The sequence below is a fragment of the Phaenicophaeus curvirostris genome, chromosome 38 (assembly GCF_032191515.1).
Source record: "Phaenicophaeus curvirostris isolate KB17595 chromosome 38, BPBGC_Pcur_1.0, whole genome shotgun sequence".
In the NCBI taxonomy this organism is placed as follows: domain Eukaryota; kingdom Metazoa; phylum Chordata; class Aves; order Cuculiformes; family Cuculidae; genus Phaenicophaeus; species Phaenicophaeus curvirostris.
The window spans coordinates 2,268,215-2,284,553 of NC_091429.1; the positions used below are offsets into that span (position 1 = coordinate 2,268,215).

The 16,339-nt window shown below is 59.6% G+C and overlaps 1 protein-coding gene and 1 non-coding gene across 2 annotated transcripts; one reads left to right on the forward strand and one right to left on the reverse strand.

Moving 5' to 3' along the window:
• Positions 1-96: 96 nt before the first annotated feature.
• Positions 97-15,458, forward strand: RNF41 (ring finger protein 41). The gene is made up of 8 exons (XM_069879667.1): positions 97-239; positions 1,359-1,537; positions 2,136-2,208; positions 9,262-9,374; positions 11,681-11,952; positions 12,666-12,801; positions 12,920-13,023; positions 14,090-15,458. The coding sequence occupies exons 4-8, from the start codon at positions 9,285-9,287 to the stop codon at positions 14,439-14,441; spliced, it is 954 nt and encodes a 317-aa protein (XP_069735768.1). The 5' UTR covers positions 97-239; positions 1,359-1,537; positions 2,136-2,208; positions 9,262-9,284; the 3' UTR covers positions 14,442-15,458.
• A 280-nt stretch (positions 15,459-15,738) lies between these two features.
• Positions 15,739-15,820, reverse strand: TRNAS-CGA (transfer RNA serine (anticodon CGA)). The gene has a single exon. It is a non-coding gene; the product is annotated as a tRNA-Ser (tRNA).
• Positions 15,821-16,339: the final 519 nt, after the last annotated feature.

Consider the following 16,339-nt stretch of genomic DNA (forward strand, 5'->3'; position numbering starts at 1 on the left):
ATGGAGGCCAATAGAAACGTGGGGAGCCGCGGTAAGTCCCGCCCGTCCTCTCTCCTGCGCCGCGCGGTCCTAGCGCCCGCCCCACATTTCCCCTCACCAGCGAGTTCCGGTCGCGCCGCGCCTCCAGCCGGCCTGAGCGCCGCTTCCGGCCGCGCGGGGCGGGCGCTTCCGGCGGGGCCGGGCGGCGGAGGCGGTGGAGGCCGCGGCCGCCCCTCAGCCCTGCGGCGGCCCGGCAGGCGGTACGGGAGGCCGGGGGGGCGCTGGTGGAGGGGGCTGAGGAGCCGGGGAGAGGCTCTGAGGGCGGCGCGGTGTGGTCTCGGTAACGGGGGTCCCGTTCTCGAGGGACTACGGGAGCTGTGGGTGGGAGTGCGGCGCTGGGGGCACGATGCGGCCCCGGTAAGCGGGGGGGGGGGGGGGGGGGGGGGGGGGCGCGAGAGGGGCTCTCGGCGGGACCGGCTGTGGCCGGTTCTTGGGGGGCGACTGAGGGGTTGGGGGGGGCGGCGCCGCGGGGCCCGGTGAGGGGGAGATGCAGTCGGTACCGGCCTCTGGCGGCGGGGCCGGGCCGAGGGGGCGAGAAGCGAAGGTGTCGTGCCCCTCCCCGCCTGGTGGCTCCGCTGGGAGCGGCCTCGGTGCCCCCCGGTGAGGATTCGGGCCCTGGGCCGGACCCCCGGTAGGGCAGGGGTGCCTCTCGCCCCTCCAGAGCCCATCCCGGGGTGGGGGACGGGAGCTGCGGGGAGCGGCCGTCGCTGGGAGAAGGATGAGGCTTTGTTCCCGGTGGGGCCGTGAGGAGCAGGATCTGTCCCAGCGCTCAGCTCGGTAGGACCAGGCAGGACCGTTCCTGGCTGGATTTATCCCTGTGCCCAGACCAGCAGGTCAAACCGAAGCCGTTTTCCCAAGCCGGGATTCCCTACCGCTGATTTCTGGAGAGCGAGCAGGGTTGTTGTGCAAAGAACTCGGGTTTCTCTCAGCGGATCCCGAGGTGGCACCCGGGGAAGCTGTTTTTAGCTGGATTGCACAATTTTACGGCTCACACTTCACCCACTGGGCAGGCGTTTCTCACCCGGGGTGATCCCGCAGTGGGAGCGTCGCTCGTCCTGGGGTTATCCCGGTCGAGCGAGGTGGGCTGAGCGGAGTTCTGGGCTGGAATTCTGGAATCGTGATGCCACGGGGAGGCAGGCAGGCGATGTTTAGGGCAGCAGCTCCGTCTCTCCAGCCTCTCGGGGAGATCAGGATGTGCCAGGGCAGAAACACAGGTTCCTCCGCTGTTTGGCTGAAGCCCAGGTGAGCGAGGAGGAAGAGCTGGTGCAGCCTCCCGCATCCGTGCTCATTTTTCCTCCCCTTTTCACCTCCACGGCCAGCTCTGTTCCATCTGACCTCGTGGTTCCTGCGCGGTGGCGGCTCAGCCCTCGGCGAGCAACGTTCCGAACGGCAAAGGAGGAAGGGGAGAAAATGGGCTGTTGGGAACGGCTCCCTGTAAAGAGCAAACCCAGCTTGGCCCTGCCTCTTTGCTGCCTGGGAAGGAATTCTGCCGCGGAAGGTAAGCCCCGTTCCTCTCAAAACGTTCTCCATCCATGTGCAGGGATGAATTTCCATCCCTCGTGCACACACACGGAGTTTCTACCCCGTGAGGGGCTGGAGTTCCCTCAGTGGTTCTACAGGCTTTATGTGCACTTCCAGGGCTGCAATACAGCCCCCCCTGTCCCCGATGCCGGGGCTGTCGCAGAGCTGTGAGCCGAATCCTGGTGCTTTAGGAAAAAAAAATTTCATGGAAAGGGTCATTGGGCCGTGGCAGAGGCTGCCCAGGGCGGGGGTTGAGTCCCCTTCACTGGAGGGGTTTAAGGGATGGGTGGACGAGGCGCTGAGGGACATGGGTTAGTGATTGATGGGAATGGTTGGACTCGATGATCCTGGGGGTCTCTTCCAATCTGGTGATTCTGTGATTCTATGCTACATCAGGATGCCTTAAAGAGCAGGACCTCAATGTTCCAGAGACTTTTGTGATTCCTGTTTTTTCCCCTCTCAGAAGCCGTTGTCTTGGCTTTGTGATCTCAGCACCCACCCACGGTTCCTGAGCCGTGCTCGGTTGGAAGCGGAGGCTCAGAACCCGCTGTGATTCTCACTTTTCCGTTCCGTAGGGCTGTAGGAGTGGACGCAGCGCTAGGGATTTGGCAGCCCGGGAGATCTGGTCATGTTCCTCACAGGCTGAAGGTAAGTGCGGCTGGAGCAGAGCTGGGGTCTCGTCTGCTCCGTGGCTGTTGCTTCAGCTCATCCCGCAGCTTTCTGGCTGTGGAATTGGGATGGGGTGGATAAAATCTTTCCTGTGCGGAGCGTGTGGCGGTGAGCGGGCTGTGCCGGAGGCAGAGGGACAGGGCTCCGCAGGGTTTTCCCTGGGCCGCTCGCCTGGCTTTTCCGGGTGAGCCTTGCCTGCTCCGATAACGCTCTCGCCCCACGGCTGCGCACGGGTCTGCTTCCCGTCTGGATCGTCCTCTGCGTCTCTGGTGCTGAGGTGACGCTGTCCGCACAGCGCAGTGTGAACTCGGCGTGCTGGGAGCCGCTGTGCTTCCAGCAGCTGCCTCAAGAAACTTCCCGAAGGTTTGGGGTTTGATCTCCCTTCCCAAGGAGGAGGATTTTCCCCGGCAAGCGGTTCTGCCTCTTTCCCTGGATTCCTTTTGGCACATTAAAAGCACAAAGCAGGATGGGTTTCTGGGTCCCAGCCAGGAGAGGCTGTGGGTGGGCTCTGCTCTTCTGGTACCACCAGCGTCGTTTCACAGCGTGGGGTTTTGAGGCGCTGCTGGCATTGGCTGGGGAAGCCTGTGGGTGTTCCCAGGGCTGTTCCTGGGCTTTGGTGATCCTGGAGAGCTTCCCTGAAGAGGGAAAAGCTGGGTGGCGAAACACTCCGGCCCGATTCTGCAGGGGTTAAGCAGTGGGAGCTCCTCAATACATCCGCATCCTTTGTCCTTCTGGGATCTGGAACGTGGGCAGGGCCTTGAGATTGATGTGTTTTCCTTCTCTTGTACAGCCAGGAGCCATTGTTTCACCCTGTTCCACCTCGCTTCCCTCTGATCCTGTTTCCCTGGGGTACCTGGGACGTGGGGAAAGACCCTTCAGAAACAGGGATTTGGTTTTTCCTTTTGGGAGGTTTCGCTCTCTGGGCGTGATCTGCTGCCAAACGTCAGCTGTGGAGGAAAGGGCTCGCTGGGAAAAGCTGCTGGATTCACGCTCCGATGCTTTTGGCTTTTAATTAGCAAATAATGAGTAATATTTTTGTGTGCTTTCCCCGTGGCCTCAAATCAAAACAGCGTCTGCTGGAGCGCGGTGGCTGCAGTCAGCTGTTCCCGATGGAACATTGGGAGAGACCCCTCCCCGCGAGGGAAACCTAGACCTGGGGTTATCGATTATTTGGGATGTGGGAGGGACTGCAGGGAGCACCCTGGGGTCCCTCTGTCCTTTCCTGGGGTCCTTGTGTCCCCTTTCTGGGGTCTCTGTGTCCCCATTCTGGCACCCTGGGGTCCCTGCACCCCGATGTCCTTGTCTCAGCACCCTGGAGTCCTATTATCCCCACCCTGGGATCCCTGTGTCCCCATCCTGGCACTTTGGGGGTCCCTGTGTCCTCATCCTGGCACCTTGGGGTCCGTGCACCCCAATGTCCTTGTCTCAGCGCCCTGGAGTCCCCCTGTCCCCACCCTGGAGTCCCTGTGTCCCCTTCCTGGCACTTTGGGGGTCCTTGTATCCCCATCCTGGCACCTTGGGGTCCCTGCACCCCAATATCCTTGTCTCAGCGCCCTGGAGTCCCCCTGTCCCCACCCTGGAGTCCCTGTGTCCCCTTCCTGGCACTTTGGGGGTCCTTGTATCCCCATCCTGGCACCTTGGGGTCCCTGCACCCCTATGTCCTTGTCTCAGCACCCTGGAGTCCCTGTCCCCACCCTGGAGTCCCTGTGTCCCCATCCTGGCACTTTGGGGGTCCTTGTATCCCCATCCTGGCACCTTGGGGTCCCTGCACCCCGATGTCCTTGTCTCAGCACCCTGGGGGTCCCCGTGTCCCCATCCTGGCACCCTGGGGGTCCCCGCGTCCCTATCCTTGCACCTTGGGGTCCCTCTGTCCTTTCCTGGGGGTCCCTGTGTCCCCATCCTGGCACCTTGGGGTCCCTCCATCCCCCTGGCCCCAACTGTTGGGCTTTGTTCCTGCTGAGAGGAGCACAAGTTGAAGAGCAAACGAGTGAATGCTTGTCCCCGTTGTTCCCAAGCAAGGACACTCGCTCAGGTGATGCTGAGGCGAGCGGTGGCCCTGGAGGACTGGTAAGCGAGGGTTAGGTTACTGGTTAGCAGCGTGTAAATCCACCAGATCCCAGTCCTGGAGCTGCTGTCGAGATCACTTGGCTGGCTCTGCCAGCAGGGGAGCGGGGATGGCTGCAAATTACTGCACGCTTCCCGGGGTTGGGCAGCAGCAATTAGAGGCCCCTCGTTAACGAGGCACGTTGTCCGATTGGGTTTGTCGGGGCGGAGCTGCTGCTCACGGTGTCATTAGGGGGTGGTTAATGAGGCACACGCCGAGCAGGTGGCGGTTATGGTGATGCGTGTGCCGGCAGGACTGGTTAGCAGGATCGGGGCTGGTTAGCAGGATCGGGGCTGGTTAGCAGGCTTGACGGCTCCTCACCAGCGACTCGAGATGGAGTGACCGGAGTCGGGAGGCGAAGCAGCAACCCTCCCCTGTGCCCCTTTCCCTCCCAGCCCGCGGAGGCCTCGAATGGATGGAGATATTGCTGGGAAAACCGCTGCACCGCACGGGCTCGTTCCGCACGCAGGCGAGGCCAACAAGCTGGGATGAGGGAAAGGAACGAGCAGAGTGCGAGGCCGGAGCCGGCATTGCCCCTGAGGGATGGACTCTGGGCCCTGGCACAGTTTTCATGCTGGTGTTAGGAATTGGCTCTGTGCCGCGTAAGACATGTGGGCGTGGGGAGTGATTCCGTGCCAGCAAATTCAGGGTAACGACCGGGCAAGTCCGCCAGGAGCCTGGGCTGTGGATGCTGCCACTTGGAAGAGTCCAGCCAGGTTTGTGGGCTCAGCAGAGCTGCTGGAGCAGATCTCAAAATGAGGCGTTTGTTCTCCTCGCTGCCTTTGTGTCTCCATCACGCAGAGCTGCGTGACTCCGGTGTGCTGGGGGTACAACCGCAGCGGAGGAGCTGCTGGGGGGGTGTATTGCAGTCAGATGCCATCTGTTGTGCCAGCTCTTCCTTCCTGCTAAATCCTAACGGAGCCTGCGTCTGAGCAGAGAGCTCGTGGTTCCGGATTAGGCCAAGGTTTGGATTTGCGCTCGGCCTGTGTGCCAGAAGCGCCCGCTGCGGCTCCCAGAACGGGGCCAGGAATTCGCGGCGTGCCCCGGGCTCGCTGCTGGCCTGCGTGGTTTGGAAACTGGGTCGCTGGGCAAATAGGTCAGGGGCTTCCAGCCAGTGCCAGATTATGCCACACATTCAGTTTCAACGTTGTCCGTGTTAATCCTTGGTTTCAGGCCGCTCTCCCGTCCCTGGGTGCCAGCAGGGACCTCTTACAGTGCCAGGTCCCCAGTGCCCTGTGACTCTGCCGGTGTCGCTGACCCCAAGCTGGGCGTTCGTCCACGTATGAGGCTGGCAGGAGCCCAGCAGGTTCCTCGTGGCTGCTGACCGCACTGGGGGCTAAAACACTGAGGCTTCAGGTGCTGAGGGTGTTGGGAGCTGCAGGAGTGCAGAGGGGCCATGAGGAGCGGCTGAGAGAGCTGGGGGGGGTTATCCTGGAGAAGAGGAGGCTGAGGGGAGACCTCATTGCTCTCTGCAACTCCCTGAGAGGAGGTTGTGGAGAGGAGGGAGCTGGGCTCTTCTCCCAAGGGACAGGGGACAGGACGAGAGGGAATGGCCTCAAGCTCCACCAGGGGAGGGTCAGGCTGGACGTCAGGAAAAAAATATTTCATGGAAAGGGTCATTTGGCAGTGGCAGAGGCTGCCCAGGGAGGGGGTTTAAGGGCCGGGTGGACGAGGTGCTGAGGGCCATGGGTCACTGATTGATGGGAATGGTTGGACTCGATGATCCGATGGGTCTCTTCCAACCTGGTGATTCTATGATTGCCTGGGACTGGGAGCCACGGTGCTGGGAGGTGAATCCTCTTCCTTTAGACAGAACAGGCTGCTGTCTCCAGTTGTCCCCTGGGTTTGCTGTGAATCTCCTGCTGTGCAGGGTCAGCTGGGCACAGCTTCAACAGCGGTGACTGGAGATCAGGCTGAGCAGAGCCCTCTCGACTGCCCTGGAGCCAGCCCTGATCCGATCCGAGCAGCCTCCTCGCCTGCTCCAGGCGCTGAGCCCAGCGGGTATGTGAGCAGCCAAACACCAGCCACCTGCCCTCGCTGACCCCCTGTCCCACCATCGGTGCCGGCAGCTTCTTCCTTCGGCACAGCCCGGACCCCTGGGTTCAGAGCCCGTCAGAAATGGATGCGGTTCCTGAGGGCCAGTAGGCACTTGCTGAAAAACTCTGACTTCTTGAAGCTCCCGGGTTGCTATTTTCCTCTGGAAGCTTTCAAGCGGCAGCGAGGTGGCTTCAGGACCCGTGCAGCCACCCGGGATGACACGGATTGACTCGCAGCAGGGAAAAGGAGACAACGGAGCACGGGGTCCTGGAACACGCACAGCGCGAAGCAGCAGGAAGATCACTGATGTCCTGAACACACAGAACACAAACCAGCAGGAAGATCACTGGTGTCCTGGCTCCTGTGCTGGGCTTGAGCTGCTGCCAAGCAGCCCCTCCTGCATCCGTGTGGTGCTGTTTCCCCTCCCTTTCCTCCCCTCTGTCTCTGGTTTTAATTCTGTTTCTTTTGGCTCACAGGGGTGATGAAATTAGGAAAGGTGATTCAACCCACTCTGCTCCCAGAACAGGTTTCTTCCAAGCTGTCCCAGCTGCGGGGCAGCTCCAGTCTTGGTTGGAGCACTTTTATTGGAATAACAAGAAAACAGTGGGGTTTTGTGGTGAGAACCTGGCAGAGCCTGGGCACTGAGGGCTCCTGGGGTGATTCAGCAGGATTTGGTGTGTCTGTTGTTCATTTTTGAAGGGATTCTGTCTGGTCTCCTGGTCTCCACAGAAGGAAGGGGCTTCCCTGGTGAGCTGGCGCCAGATTCCAGCTCAGTAGAGGGGCTGCCTGCCTGGAGCTGGTGCTGAAGGAGGACAGAGGTGGCAGACGCCGCTGGCGTCCCCGGGAAGGAGGGATGCACAGGCCCTGGGATGGTGGCAGCTCCTTATCTGGTCGCTGCCTGTGCCAACCATCAGGCTCTGGTTTTCCAGGCAGATGTTTTGCTCTGTGTTTGGTAGGTCGAGGCTGGCTCCGCTCCCTTGGTCACCTTGTTCTCGCTGTCATTGTTTGTTTGCCTTGGCCTGGGTGGGTTTCTCTCGGTTTCTGTCCACTTGGCATGACCAGCAGGGTCGGGGTGGGTCGGTGCCTCTCTCTGACCTTGGCTTTCCTGGATTGCCCGTGGTCAGGGCCCTTGGCAGCCAGCGGATCGCTGCCCTGGCTGAGACTCGCTCCCTGCTGAAACCCCTGCGCTGGGCCTTGTTCGCGTCGCTCGCGCTCAAACTCCACTCTTGGGAATGGGCTGGTGTCTCTGGAAAGCCTGGCACGCCCCGGCTGGTGAGGTCTCATGAAGGATTCTGGTGAGGTCTCGTGGAGGATTCTGCTTTCCCAGCAAAGCTACCTGGAGCCAGGCCCGTTCCAGGCTTCTCCAGATCCTCCAGGTGGGCTTGTAGCCTGGAACAGCCGCTGGCCAAGGGCTGCTGCCTGTGTGGGCGAGCCGGAGCGTGGAAGCACGGCCCCGTGAGCTCCAGGTGAGTCAACGTTCCCGTGCTGGTGGAGCAGAAGCTGCTCCGGAGCCCGTGGATCCCCGCGTGTTCCACAGACGGCACCTGGAGCAGTTGGCTGGGCAGTAAGCTTGGCTCAGCTGGAGCGTCTGGGATCCAGCAGTTTGAAGAGATCGTGGCAAGGAGGGAATGTGTTCACATGTGCTGTGGGACAAATCCGTAGGCTCCCAGGCAGGCACTGGTTTACTTTTTTGAGGGGGAGCTTTATTTAAGCCATTTCATAGAATCGTAGAGTCACCAGGTTGGAAAAGACCCACCAGATGCTCGAGTCCAACCGTTTATTTTCCTTTTATCAACACACAAAAAAAAAAAAAAAACGCTCTCGGCAGGTGGGTTTTCCTCTGGTGGCAGGAGGTTCCTGTGCCAGGGGATGGCTCAATATTACCATGGAAATCGCACCGTGCGGTTGCTGCCAAGAGGAAAGCGGGACGGACGTGCTTGAGGTCAGAACAGCCCCAGCCACGCTCGCTGCGATCCCGCGCTGCCGTTTGCAGGGTGCAGGGAAGCTGCTACACGGGCTCCTCCCATCCACGTTTGCTCTTCCAGTTGGTTTGAACCCAATGTAAATGTGTCGAGGGTGCTGAGACTTGCAGCGTGAGCGCTCACAAAGGGATGGGAAGGAATTTGGGTTCCTTCCCAGTGGAGGAGAGCGGCAGCCGTCCAAAGGCGTGGGTAGGTTTAAGAGCAGCCGATTTTGGTTGCTCTGAGATCCGCTCACCCTGCAGGTCTTAATCCGGAGATCTGAATTGCAAACGGACACCGGGGACTTTCCCCGCCCCAGCTCTGTTGGAGCTGTTTGTCTGTGCTGGCTCTGCGGAGGTGAAGAATCCACCTGCACGTGGAGCTGATTTAGCAATCCCGGTGTCTGATGAGCTGATTTACAACCGTAGAATCACCAGGTTGGAAAAGACCCACTGGATCATCGAGTCCAACCATTCCCATCAATCACTAACCCATGTCCCTCAGCACCTCGTCCACCCGGCCCTTAAACCCCTCCAGGGAAGGGGACTCAACCCCCTCCCTGGGCAGCCTCTGCCAGGGCCCAATGACCCTTTCCATGAAATATTTTTTCCTAAAGTTCAGCCTGACCCTCCCCTGGTGGAGCTTGAGGCCATTCCCTCTCATCCTGTCCCTTGGGAGAAGAGCCCAGCTCCCAAGTGAGGGACACACACAGTTTAGTGATTGATGGGAATGGTTGGACTCGATGATCCAGTGGGTCTTTTCCAACCTGGTGATTCTATGATTCTACGAAAGTGCAGGAGCTCGCACAGAGAGGGACTGGGGCAGAGGGCACAGGGATCTGGGAACCACGGGGTTTTGAGGGCCACGTCCTGCTCTGCTGGGACACTGCGGGCCACTCGGATGCTCCTGACGGCTCTCTCCCCTCCGCAGGGTGCTGGCACCGGTGCTGAGCGATGGGGTATGATGTAGCGCGCTTCCAGGGGGACGTGGATGAAGACCTCATATGCCCCATCTGCAGCGGCGTTCTGGAGGAGCCCGTTCAGGTAGGTTTCTCTCGGAGCACCGACTGCGGCAGCCGGAAGCCTCCGATTGCAGCTCCAGGCTTCTGGATCTTGCGATCCGATGGTGGGTGCCATGCACAGCAGGGGCTTTCGGTGAGCTCAGTGGATTTGTAACACTTGCTAAGGGTCTAAGGCAGCAGCACGGGCAAGGAAAGGCGCCAGGGATGAAAGTCTGTGTCTTTTCATTCCAGTGGGAATGCTCCGTGTGTGGGAAGCCCCGGGGTTGGCAGAGGGGCGGGTGAAAGCAGTGCACGTGTGCCAGAACAGGTTTTCTTTTCCCTTCCATCCCTCACTCCCTTCTGAACTTCACTGAAGCTTGGTGCAGCTGCACACAGGGGATGGTTCCTGGGGCAGAGACGGCAGCAGCTCCGCTAAAATCCATCCCTTCCTTCCGCTGCTCCCTCCGCTTCCCACGAAGCGGAAGGGCTGCCGGACGGGCTTTCCAGTGAGCTCCTTGGTCCCTCTGGAGCGCCCCACGCTCTGGGTTTGTCACTGTTCCTTGTCAGGAGGCTTTTATAGCCCCTCATGCCTGCCTGAGTGGCTTCTACCCTTCCCGTTGGGGTCCGGATGCCACTGGAGACGTTCCGGGCACTGTGGTCGTGTGCTGGGTAGCTCAGCACCCACTGCATCAATCCAGCTTCATTTGGAATAAACCAGATTACAAGAAAACGGGGCTAATTGGAAACCTCTGCATAATTATGGCAGTTTCATCGCTTAATAAGAAGCTGCATCACAGAAGTTGTGGTTTGTGCTGGGCTGGAAAGCTGCCCGAGGGGATCCTGGAGCCCACCCTGCAGAACTGTGATCTTTGTAGTTAAAAGCTGCGTTAGAACCGCTTGGTTCTGTCAAAACAAGCTTTGATTTTAGAGAATCTGTAACATGCGAGCGTGATCACAGGCCCTTGCCTAAAGCAGAGGGAAAGCTGCAGCTTCCTTGAGCGCCTTTATTTAAATCTCCTTTTGAAAATGTGGTATCGCCACCCTCCTTGTTCCCAGGCTTTTCCAAGCGTATTTACCAGCCTTGATGCATTCCAGCCCTCCTGCTTCTGCTGGCTCCGCAGTAACTGGAGCTGCAGCGAAGCCGAGTTTGTAGCTCAGCACAAGCCTTGGTTTGGAGAGAGCGGAGCTGAGCTGATTGGCTTCAGCTCCATTACCACTAAAACTCTTGCAGCCAGAATAGGTGAATTCTGATTCTACGTGCACCTTGCCGCCACCCCTTGCTGTTGCTGGCAGGTAAAGGGAGCTTGTGAGGTGCTGAGGGAGGAGATTGTACACAAGATGAGGGATTAGGGCTGTCTGGGGAGCTGGTGCGTGTCCCACTCCCTCTCCCCAGTCTTAATAATCCTTCAGCTGCACCTTGAATGCAAGAGCAGAGCCCAGGTCTGTAAATAGAGTGGAGCAACACTTTAATCTGCCCTGGAAAATGATCCAATTTAGCACCTGGATGTCCCTCTGGCCCATCAGGAGGCAGCAGCGCCCAGGAGGGAGCAGAGTGGGAGCTCGGAAGGGTCTGGCCTGGCCCGGAGAGCGGATCTGCTTGCAGAACGCTGCATGTCTTGGGGGAAGAGAGAGAGAACTGGGCTGGATAGAGGGCACCTGCTTTTCCAAGTTGGGAAAATCCATCCTGGCTCTGCAGCAGTGCAGCGGAAGGTGGTGCCACAGAGATCATAGAATTATAGAATCACCAGGTTGGAAGAGACCCACTGGGTCATCGAGTCCAACCATTCCCATCAATCACTAACCCATGTCCCTCAGCACCTCGTCCACCCGTCCCTTAAACCCCTCCAGGGAAGGGGACTCAACCCCCTCCCTGGGCAGCCTCTGCCAGTGACCCTTTCCATGAAAAATTTTTTCCTAATGTCCAGCCTGACCCTCCCCTGGTGGAGCTTGAGGCAATTCCCTCTCGTCCTGTCCCCTGTCCCTTGGGAGAAGAGCCCAGCTCCCTCCTCTCCACAACCTCCTCTCAGGGAGTTGGAGAGAGCAATGAGGTCTCCCCTCAGCCTCCTCTTCTCCAGGCTAAACACCCCCAGCTCTCTCAGCCGCTCCTCTTCTTCTCCAGCCCCCTCCCCAGCTTCCTTGCTCTTCTCTGGACTCGCTCCAGAGCCTCGACATCCTTCTTGTGGTGATGCCTCTTCCCCTCACGTTCCTCCTCCGAGGCAGCACGGAGCTTCCCTGTCCTCCTCAGAGACCCAGAGCCCTTCTCCGGGCCGGGTCGCCTTCCCCATCGGAGCTGGCAAACGCTTCCCACTGGCCTCAGGTAACACACGTGTGTTTTCCACCCCTCCGCAGGCTCCCCACTGCGAACATGCCTTCTGCAATGCCTGCATCACGCAGTGGTTCTCCCAGCAGCAGACGTGCCCCGTGGACCGCAGCGTGGTGACGGTCGCCCACCTCCGCCCCGTCCCGCGGATCATGCGGAATATGCTCTCGAAGCTGCAGATCACTTGCGACAACGCTGTTTTCGGCTGCACGGCGGTCGTGCGACTCGACAACCTCATGTCTCACCTCAATGACTGCGAGCACAATCCCAAGAGGCCCGTGACGTGCGAGCAGGGATGCGGGTGAGGACTCGGGGTCTCTTGCCACGGAGAGAAGGAGCCTGGGGCTGGGTACCTGGCACCCCTTTTTACGCCAGGCACAGAGCTCCAGGATCACAGGGCTTTAAAGGCCAGAAAGAGTTGGGAAGGGGTTTTTTTTAGTCAAACCTATTTCTTTTTCAACTGGATTCAAATCCCCTTGTTCAAAAGAGGGTTCAGAACCCACCTGAACGTGTTGCTGTGGCTTGGGTGTCAATTGGCTGCTGGAAATAGGATCCTGAGGCCTTTGTGAACTCACTCAGAGCCATTCCAGCCCGGGATGAGTTCCAGCGCGAGCTCTGCTCCCTCCTACGTGTTGCCAAAAGCCGGGAGTGTTGGTCTGGCCTTGGCACCCGCACTCTTGATGCCGATAACCTTCCTACTCACGTGTTGGGGTGACTGCCTGCTGGCTCGGAGACTCTCCAGTCTCCTCAGATGAAGTCGGACTGGATCAGGCCCATGGGCTCCCCGGTGGGGGGCCTTGTTCTGAACCCTGATTGCTTTGGAGGAGGAGAATCCCCACCACTTGCTGACCTGCCGGTGGTTTGTCCCTGTAGCTCTACCCCAGACCTTCAGCTCCTATCAGAGTCACGGTGCTGGCTGACCCCGGCCGGTTCTCCAAGGCTGGATTTGTTCTGGAGGCCGTTTGCGTGCCCTAATGTGGGGCCTCTCCCTTTTTTTTTTGTACCGCTCCGCAGCTTGGAAATGCCTAAAGATGAGCTCCCAAACCACAACTGCATCAAGCACCTGAGGTCCGTGGTGCAGCAGCAGCAGACGAGGATCGCCGAGCTGGAGAAGACCTCGGCGGAGCACAAGCACCAACTGGCCGAGCAGGTAGGTCCATGCGGTGTGACCTCAGGGGCCACTCCAAACACCAGAAAGGTTTGTGGATGAAGAAAGTGGCCACGGTGCCAACTCCTTTCTCAAACGCCGCTGTATCCTTGTCTTGCAGAAGCGAGACATCCAGCTGCTGAAGGCCTACATGCGCGCCATCCGCAGCGTCAACCCCAACCTGCAGAACCTGGAGGAGACCATCGAGTACAACGAGATCCTGGAGTAAGTGCTGGCTCGGGAAGGAGCCAGAGCCTGGCGCCTGGGATTGAGAGGGGCTGACGTGGGTGCGGTTTGGGAAGAAAAAGCTTCAGAAAGGCAAGGGGGTAATTCATAGAATCACCAGGTTGGAAAAGACCCATTGGATCATTGAGTCCAACCATTCCCATCAATCACTAACCCATGGCCCTCAGCACCTCGTCCACCCGGCCCTTAAACCCCTCCAGGGAAGGGGACTCAACCCCCTCCCTGGGCAGCCTCTGCTGCTGCCCAGTGACCCTTTCCATGAAATATTTTTTCCTAATGTTCAGCCTGAATGAACAGGCTAATGAACAGCCTAATGAACCTCCCCTGGTGGAGCTTGAGGCCATTCCTGTCCCCTGTCCCTTGGGAAAAGAGCCCAGCTCCCTCCTCTCCACAACCTCCTCTCAGGGAGTTGCAGAGAGCAATGAGGTCTCCCCTCAGCCTCCTCTTCTCCAGCCTAAACCCCCCCAGCTCTCTCAGCCGCTCCTCTTCTTCTCCAGCCCCCTCCCCAGCTTCCTTGCTCTTCTCTGGACTCGCTCCAGGGCCTCAACATCCTTCTTGTGGGGAGGGCCCAGAACTGACCCCAGGATTCGAGGAGCGGTCTCCCCAGGGCTGAGTCCAGAGGGAGAAGAACCTCCCTGGCCCTGCTGGCCACGCCGGGTCTGATCCAAGCCAAGATGCCCTTGGCCTCTTGGCCCCCTGGGCCCCTGCTGGCTCCTGTTCAACCAACCCCCCCAGGTCCTTCTCCTCCAGGCGCTTTCCAGCCAGATCTTCCACCTGCATTTGGTGTCCAAGCAGGAAGCTGCCAGATTCCTTCCTCCTTGTAAGAAAGGCCGGAGGAAGCAGCTTCTCTTGTCCTTTCTTCCCCTCCCCAAAGCGCTGAGCAGCAGGGTCCTGGTGCGTTGAAAACAGGGGAGAAGGAGGTGGGGTGATGGAGGAATTCCCAGTCCGTCCTTGCTCCCGAGCAGCCCGGCTCCTCAATCCCACTGGGAGCCACCAAAACCACTCGGCGCTGACTGTTCTGTCCCCCCCACACCTCTGTCCCCAGGTGGGTGAACTCCCTGCAGCCGGCCCGGGTGACGCGGTGGGGCGGGATGATCTCCACGCCGGACGCCGTGCTTCAGGCCGTCATCAAACGCTCGCTGGTGGAAAGCGGCTGCCCCACGTCCATCATCAACGAGCTGATCGAAAACGCTCACGAGCGGAACTGGCCGCAGGGCCTGGCCACGCTGGAGACGCGGCAGATGAACCGGCGCTACTACGAGAACTATGTGGCCAAACGCATCCCCGGGAAGCAGGCGGTGGTGGTGATGGCCTGCGAAAACCAGCATATGGGCGAGGACATGGTGCTGGAGCCCGGCTTGGTGATGATATTTGCACACGGAGTGGAGGAAATCTAGGACTTCCAGAGAAAACGGCTCCGTGGGGAGGAGGGAGAGGAGGGGAAGGTGCAGAGGTGTGGAGACTGGGGCTGGCCGAGTGAAACCGCCGCTGCTCCCGTATCACCGAAGTGGTTTACTTAGGGCACCGTTCCTTCAAACCTCTCACTTCCGAGCTGAACAGATTCAAACGCCTCTGAAAAAAGCTGCCTAAACCCTTGGCCCGGGCCCCGCCACATTCACTCCTTGTGGATCAGCTTCTCTTTTCAGTGTCTTTTAAGGTGAGGAACAGCCTCTCCAGCCGTGCTGCCGGACTCCTTGGACGCAGCTGTGGGTGCCGGGGCCTCTCCCCGAGCTCAGCTCTGGCCTGGACCCCCAAAGCCGTGGCGGCTCTCGTCAGCCGGTGGCTGAATCCTCCCTGGGTTCCCTCTCCCTCTGGATCCTCGCCTCGCTCTCCACCATCTCTCCAAGCCTCTGACTGTGCCGGACGGCAGCAGCGGTTCCTCTCTCTCCTCCTACCAAGCTGGGGAAGGAGTTCAGGGAGGAAAAACCAAGACTTGGAGCCCAACCAGCCGTGGCTGAGCCCCCCAGAACCCACCAACCACCCGGGCTCACACCGTGTGGGGGGCTCGGTGCCCACCTCAGCCCTGGCCCCTCTCTCCGTGCATGCCCGACCCCAGGGGGGGGACCCCCGCTCACCCCCAAATCGCAGCCCCCAGTGTCTCCCCCCTTTCCGAGGAGCCGTCCTGCCCTGCGTTTGGCTCCTCCGCTGCCCCTGGTGCTCCCAGACACTTGTGATTGCGGTTCTGTATTTTTTTTGTTCTCTGATCGGCCTTTCCCTGGTTTTATTTCTCCCTTTTATTCTATTTCCCAAACACACGGGCAGGCGCCTCGGCCCCCGCTTACCGTTACCGCCGGGAATTTAATTTATTTGCCTTCGTTTCGTTGGGTTTTTTTACATCCTTTCCGGTGTCTGCACCGCTCGGAGCCGGCGGGAGGCAGGGCTTTGTGATCAATAAATGCGTTCTGGTTGCTTTATCAGCATCTCAGGGCTCAGGGATGGGGTGGGGGGTCCGCATAGGGGCTCAATTCTCTGTGAACGTGGGGTTTGGGGGGGTCATTCCCCATCCTGGGGGACTCTTTGGGTCAATAAAAACCTTTCTGCGTGCTGCTGTGATCGCTTCGGTGCAGGGAGAGGGGACCCCAACCCTGGTGTGGCCGCCGTTCCTAGCTTCTGCAGCCCCGTCGCGGTTAAAAGAGGGGGTACGGTCACCCCCACATTGTGTTTAGCCCCTCCGCAAAAAAAAATAGTTTTTCGCGTCACGGACAGGATTCGAACCTGTGCGGGGAAACCCCATTGGATTTCGAGTCCAACGCCTTAACCACTCGGCCACCGTGACTCTCGCGCCTCTTGCAGCCGCACTCCACCTAACCCGGTTCCCCCGCACCCCACACCGGGACCGAGACCCCCTCCCCCCAACCCCGCAGAGACCTCCCGCCCCCCCCCCCCCCCACCAAACCGGGGGCACCGAGCCCGGGGGGGCGTGGCCAGACGGGTGATCACGTGATGGGGCGTGGCTAGAGTCATAGAATGGTGAATGGGTTGGGTTGGAAGGGACCTTAAAGATCATCCAGTTCCAACCCCCCCACCAAGGGCAGGGACATCTCACTGGATCAGGGCCCCCAAGCCCCATCCAACCTGGCCTTGAACACCTCCAGGGATGGGGCAGCCACAGCTTCCCTGGGCAACCTGTTCCAGTGCCTCCTCACTCTCAAAGTGAAGAAATTCTTCCTTATATCGAGCCTAAATCTGCCCCTTTCCAGTTTATCCCCATTCCACCTCGTCCTATCACCACAAGCCTTTATGAACAGTCCCTCCCCAGCTTTCTTGGAGCCCCTTCAGGCCTGGAAGGCCTCTA

Excerpts from the sequence above, each read along its gene's own strand:
- RNF41 (XM_069879667.1), top strand. The coding sequence starts at position 9,285 with ATGGGGTATGATGTAGCGCGCTTCCAGGGGGACGTGGATGAAGACCTC. Across the intron at positions 12,802-12,919 it reads AGCACCAACTGGCCGAGCAG|AAGCGAGACATCCAGCTGCT; the intron begins GTAGGTCCATGC and ends CTTGTCTTGCAG. Across the intron at positions 13,024-14,089 it reads GAGTACAACGAGATCCTGGA|GTGGGTGAACTCCCTGCAGC; the intron begins GTAAGTGCTGGC and ends CTCTGTCCCCAG.